At 33.1% G+C, this 6335-nt stretch overlaps 1 protein-coding gene across 1 annotated transcript; it reads left to right on the plus strand.

Annotated features, from left to right (window-relative positions):
* Positions 1-4404: 4404 nt before the first annotated feature.
* Positions 4405-5621, plus strand: LOC108811220 (tetraspanin-12-like). Its single transcript, XM_018583264.2, has 2 exons — positions 4405-4928; positions 5319-5621. The coding sequence occupies exons 1-2, from the start codon at positions 4440-4442 to the stop codon at positions 5619-5621; spliced, it is 792 nt and encodes a 263-aa protein (XP_018438766.1). The 5' UTR covers positions 4405-4439.
* Positions 5622-6335: the final 714 nt, after the last annotated feature.

The following is a 6335-nucleotide window of genomic DNA, read 5'->3' on the forward strand; positions in this document are numbered from 1 at the left end:
GTCGACTGCAAATCCCTAATTCCCAAAAAAATCCTCTTCTTCACCATGGGATCAACTTCAGAGGCTCGTGGAGTGTGTATGTGGTGAACTTGTGAAGATGTACACGTAGGAAGCAAGAGAATCTGTCTCGGCCATTTTTTAAATGTGTGAGCAAGAGAGATGGAGCAAAGTTTCTCTAATCAAGAGGATAAAGTCATTCAAAGACATGTAATGAAGATGTCAAAGTCTAGATTGAGGATGTTAGATAACAAAATATATGATCATAATTGGTCACAAGTTTGTAAAGCCGTGTTATGGAGATTAATGAGATCCACTTTTCTGCAGTGACCAATCTCCCCATCAATGATATATGCATTTTTACTGCAACATCTGTCGTGATCATAAAAAACCATCAATTATATATGCATTTGTATTGCAACATCTGTCGTAATCATCAAATACCATCAATGGTATATTCATTTGTATTGATCAACCACACGATCTTCTCCTGCACCTTGACCTTCTTCGTGTCCCTCTTCAGTTCTTTCACTCAAGCAAAACCTTATTCGGCCTCCCCATATACTTTCTTCAAATCATCAAGAGTTTCACCTTCTTCTTATGTGCGATCAATGGATCAATTTAGGGATTTAAATGAACGATTTTGGGATTCACGATCAAGACTCAACCAATTTAATATTTTTAAAGACAGAGTAAAACACATCATTTCATTAGTTAACAGACGTTTAAGAGAAATTAACAGTTGACTTTGTAATACTTAAAAGAGCCGAGTCAACAGAAGTTTGAGATTATTTTGGAATTTTTTCGAAAGTTTGAGATTAGTTTGCCTTGCTTAAAAGTTGTGGCTTTTTCTGGCTTATTTTGATAAAAGGATTTAAATGGTGTTTTTCCCTTGTAAAAATATGTAAAATTTATTGGACTGTGAATTTTCGTTGAACATGAAGTAAATTTGGTACCAAGAAACTGTTGGGCTTTTAATAGACGATTTTCATTAAAAAAGGAAAGAAAGTGGGCTGTTCTCTAATTGTAGAAATTTTAGGGGTAGATTCATAAACAGTCATCTGCTTTAATAGTATAGAGGGAAAATGACCAATTAATTCCCCAAGTATTTAAAATTAACAATTTTATTCCCCAACTATTAGGTACGCAAAATAATTCCTCAATTACTAATTGACTTAACAAAATTAAACTCATTATTAGTCTACGTTTAATAATTAACAGAGAACGTTAATCAATTGTTTTGTCCTCTTTTAAGTCATCTTCTTCCCCAAATCTCTTTCAACATGAACCCTAAATTTCATTCAGAAAACAATTAGAGAGAGTTATTTTGTGAATCTTGATGAATCAACAAAAAATTTCATTCCGAAAGCCTCATAAGTATCAAGCAACCATCAAAGAACCTGTAAACGATTTTTGTTCAGTCTCTGTTTTGTACTCACAATCACTCTCTATGTTTCTACTTGTGTATATTATCATAACACACAAGCACACTCAGTCTCTCTTTACTCTCACATTTGTTTTCTTATTGTAGAGAAGAGAGAACACTTTGATGCTACATTTTTATATTGATCTGAAGGATACACATATTTATACAAAGAAAACACTCTTCTTCTTTTTCCTCCGTTTCTTGCGCTCCAAGCTTCTTCTTCTTCATTCTTTTTCTACGTGACTCATTGAACACTTCTTCAATTCCAACAGTCTCTCTCTCTCCTGCAGTCTCTCTTAGTCTCTCTCCCTCTTCGTTTCTGTTTCTGTCTCCCTCTCTCTCACTCTCTTCTCTCTTTCTCTTTCATCTTCTTCGTTTCTCTCTTCCCTCTCTCTCTCTCCTGCAGTCTCTCTTCATCTCTATATTTCTCTTCATTTCTGCTCTCTCTCTCTCTCACTCCCTTCTCTGTTCCCCGTCGTCTCTTACTCTCCTGTTTGTTTCTGTGATGGGAAAAAAATACAAGAAACTCTAAATCTAAATTCAATTTGATTAAAATAGAGTAAAACAATTTGATAAACGATAGCAAAACAATTTGATTTGAAAGAGACTTGGGGAAGATGACTTAAAAGAGGGCAAAACAATTGATTAACGTTCTCTGTTAATTATTAAACGTGGACTAATAATGAGTTTAATTTTGTTAATTCAATTAGGAGTTGAGGAATTATTCTGCGTACCCAATAGTTGGGGAATAAAATTGTTAATTTTAAATACTTGGGGAATTAATTGGCCATTTTCCGATATGAGACTGATTTGGTTTTTATTTGATATACTCATACACGTGTTACCATTTGTATCAGGCCCGGCCCAATTAGTTTATGGATCTTGTGTAAAAAATTTATTTTTCAGTGGTGTTATTACAAATTAAAAACTTAAGATCTTAATTTACGCTACTTTTACAAATCATGATTTTAAGTCTTTTAAGAAAAACTAGACGTTGTCCTACACATCCGTACGAGTTTGGTTTTGACATTTTTATAAAATGTTTAGTGATATTTTTAAACATATATTATTTAGATATTTTTTAGGTTGATACCAATTTATCCAGATCAGAAAGAATTCAATTCAAACACTGTTAGGAAATTTTTAATACTCGTACATAGTTTAATTTTAAAATACAAAAATCTGATACTCGTAACAATCGATCTGTAACGTATATTTGAATGTCATGTCTAACTGATTAGTAAACAAATAAAATAATTTTGTTAATCGGTTTTAATCCTTGTCACCAATAGAGAAATTTCATTTATACACGTGAAATTATTATGGTAATATAATTAATGTAGTAGTTTGGAAAATGAGACAAAATATAAAATATGTGATAAAATATTTTTAAAAACAATAAATGAACTGATTATAATTGCATGATACAAAGAAATAAGGCGGTTTGGAGTCAGCGAAGTAGCAAAGAGGCCGAGGATACTCAGTATTCACTTCTACTAGTGACATTCACCTGAAATATAAGCTGAAACAGACTAGAGAAGAGGTCGTCTGGATAACAAAAAGTAGCATTAGGTTTGCTAAAAGTTTAGGCTTCAATGACATCGAACTTGGTTGCGAAGATGGCGGCAGGTTCATATATTAAAACCTATACATTTCCATTATTTTGTTCTCAGGATCGAAAGAACATAAAATCTTAGTACTATTTTCTATAAAGAAAAGACTGGTTGCGTAAAATAAAATATTAGATTTCCCACTGCAATATTAAATGAATTTTTAGTAATAGAAATTATTAACTACTTTTGAATTGAAATATAATTTCTTAATTAAATTTTCAACGTTTTAATTTCCAACTTAAAACCCTTACTGCGTGTACATTCCGTTTACGGTGCTGTCTATTTTAAATAAAAACAATTTAAATGACTATGTGATGAATTTTATATATAGGGCTTTTTACTATATCATATATAATTATAAAATATTAATTTGTGATTTAAATTTAGCAGGTTCGATAAGAATTATATATGCAAGGTTTTCGAAGAAGCGATCAAAGCGGGTGCAACCACCCTGGCCTTCGCGGACACGGTGGGGATCAACATGCCGCAAGAATACGGAGAACTTGTGAGATATGTCAAACCAAAGACTCCTGGATGTAAAGGTTTCAATTGTTACCCACGTACCGAACTGGAGATGACATAAGCAAATCAAATATGAACTGATTTGGTTTTAATTTGAGACACGTAATAACATTTGTATGAATATATAAACACATATAATAAATGCATACAAGGTTAATAAAATATAAACCAAGATCATCCCGTTTCGAACAAAAGCGCGTAGTTATGGTCATGAAGTAATTGAGGCAAAGTCAAAGAACTTAAGTCTACACCGTCCAAAGCTTCAGATGTTTAGTTAGTGGAAACCACGTCCCAATTAATAGTGCCGATCGTTTTATTAGTAACCAAACCATTCACACGTCACAATTAACCGTTTAAACTTTTAATTACGGCAGTTATTCCCTCTTAAACTTTTAAAATATTTTTTTGACATAAATTTACAAAAACTATTATTCATGTCTTATCTTTAGAAAAGAAATTAATGAAGATTCATCTTAAAATGTTTATATTGTTTTAAATCTCAAAACTGACCTTGAATATATCATTCATCATGTTAAACTGAGTCTCTGTTCAAGGGCCTCTTTAACTAGTTAAGAATAACAATCACATCTTTGACTCTATGGGTACTTTTGAAATGTGAATATTTTACCCTCCCTACCAATATTATAAATTAACAATAACTAAATGGTCATAAGTTGGAATATATATAATAAGTTATCGGATTATGACAAGTTTAATGTTCACATTTTCTAAAATAATTTGGTAAACAAGTTCAATATTCCTCGTATATAAGACACATGGATATGTATATATATTAATATATAACACTTTTGAGTTTGAGACATTCGTTTTGTCCACAAACAAAACTTTTCTCTCGGCCAAAAACAACCGGCGATTAAACAATGCCACGGCTAAGCAACGCCGCCGTGATAACAACGAACGCAATCCTCGTATTGATCGGCCTCGCCACCTTATGTTTCTCTGTATACCTCTTCATCGCAGGCCCATCAGAATGTCAACGCTTCATTCAAAACCCTCTCATCGTGACAGCGACTCTCCTCTTCTTCATCTCTTCCTTAGGCCTCATCGCGGCTCTCTACGACAACTACATCATCATAACTCTCTACCTCTTCTTCCTCTTCCTCTCCATCCTTCTCACCCTAATCTTCTCCATCTTCATCTTCCTTGTAACTAATGCTTCCGCCGGCAAAGCGTTTTCAGACAAGGGAATAGGGAATGTCAAGACCGGTGATCTTCAAAACTGGATCGGAGACCATTTCCTTCAAGGTAAGAACTGGGAAGGGATTAAACGATGCATGGCCGATTCTTCCGTTTGTAAGTTTCGTCCACGTGACGTTGACTTTGACGCCAAACACCTCACACACGTAAAGGTATGTGTTCATATCTTTCAGTTGGCATGAGAGTTTTTAACTGAAACAAATATCCGAACTTCCGATCCAAATCTGTTTTTAATACTCTCTGGATATATAAATTATAATCCAAACCGAAGCAAAATCCGACCTAGTAATCCAAAATATCTGAAGTATTGTTAATTATTTATATAACTTAAAAGTAATTTACATTTTTTAACAAAAAGTAATTTACATATTATAGAGTATTTTTGGAGATTTTTGTAAATTAATACCAGATTTTTTGGTTATTTTGAATAATCTGTAGTTAATTTATGTAGGTTGGTTAATTTTTATCGAAAATTTGAACCGGAATTAGTTAATTAATGCTTTGTATATATATTTTATATGTATTTTTTTTCTTGTATTCAGTTTGGATGTTGTCGACCTCCAGTAGAGTGTGGCTTCGAGGCAAAGAATGCTACGTTTTGGACAGTTCCGGCCACGTCGACTGCAGCGATCACTGGAGACTGCAAAACGTGGAGTAACACGCAGAGCCAGTTGTGTTACTCGTGCGAGACGTGCAAGGTTGGAGTTTACAAAGGGATAAGAAAAAGATGGAGGATTCTTCTCGTCTTTAATCTTCTTCTTATCCTTCTCGTCGTCTTGCTTTACTCATGTGGCTGCTGTGTGAGGAAAAACAATCGTGTTCCATGGAAACGCCGGTTCCTCTGAAAAGTCATCCTTCATTTTGTTTTTCTTTCTCAAATTAATTAATATATCCTTCATTATTTTCTTGAAATTATTACTTGGTGTTTGATACTTCTTGAACATGAGTACGGGTTTGGTTATATTAACGTGTGAATGCATTGATGGAAACAACTATGAGAGCATCATTTCTCAAACAAAAAAGAAATATTAATATTTTTAAATAACTTTGTTAAATTTTTAAATTTTGTTTTTGAAAAATAAACCAGTAAACAAAAAAAAGTAGTTTTCATGAATCTCTCAGAATATCTCATCTGAAATTCCCTTCTCAATTTCTTTCGAATATTTTGATTATGAAAACCTCTTTTAGATATTTCCAATGGCATGTTCTATATATGCTCTCGGAAAGCATGTTCTATGCTCTGATGATCTAAAGAAAAGTACATTTTACAAAAGAGGTTTTCATAGAAAAGTATATTTTACAAAAAAAAAAGTAACTGTAGAACTATTCAAAAACACTTAAATAAACTTCACCAGTATTGCTGAAACTGGAATGTTCTATTCGGAAAAATAACATGATGACAGGACCAAAAGAAGCTTTACTTAATACTCCAACCACCCATAAGCGCAAACAGAAAGAGTCTCCATCGGAGGCATCTCGACGAAATCAAGAAGAGATTTGAGCCACAAAGGAGACTCCTCAACTTTTTTTTTTTTTTCCATTTATCCTCAACTTTCTTC

The sequence above is a fragment of the Raphanus sativus genome, unplaced genomic scaffold (assembly GCF_000801105.2).
Source record: "Raphanus sativus cultivar WK10039 unplaced genomic scaffold, ASM80110v3 Scaffold0002, whole genome shotgun sequence".
NCBI classification, from domain to species: Eukaryota; Viridiplantae; Streptophyta; class Magnoliopsida; order Brassicales; family Brassicaceae; genus Raphanus; species Raphanus sativus.

What these genes read in the sequence shown, in the direction of transcription:
- LOC108811220 (XM_018583264.2), top strand. Translation starts at nt 4,440, where the DNA reads ATGCCACGGCTAAGCAACGCCGCCGTGATAACAACGAACGCAATCCTC. An exon ending in AACACCTCACACACGTAAAG is followed by an intron (nt 4,929 to 5,318) that starts GTATGTGTTCAT and finishes TCTTGTATTCAG; the next exon opens with TTTGGATGTTGTCGACCTCC.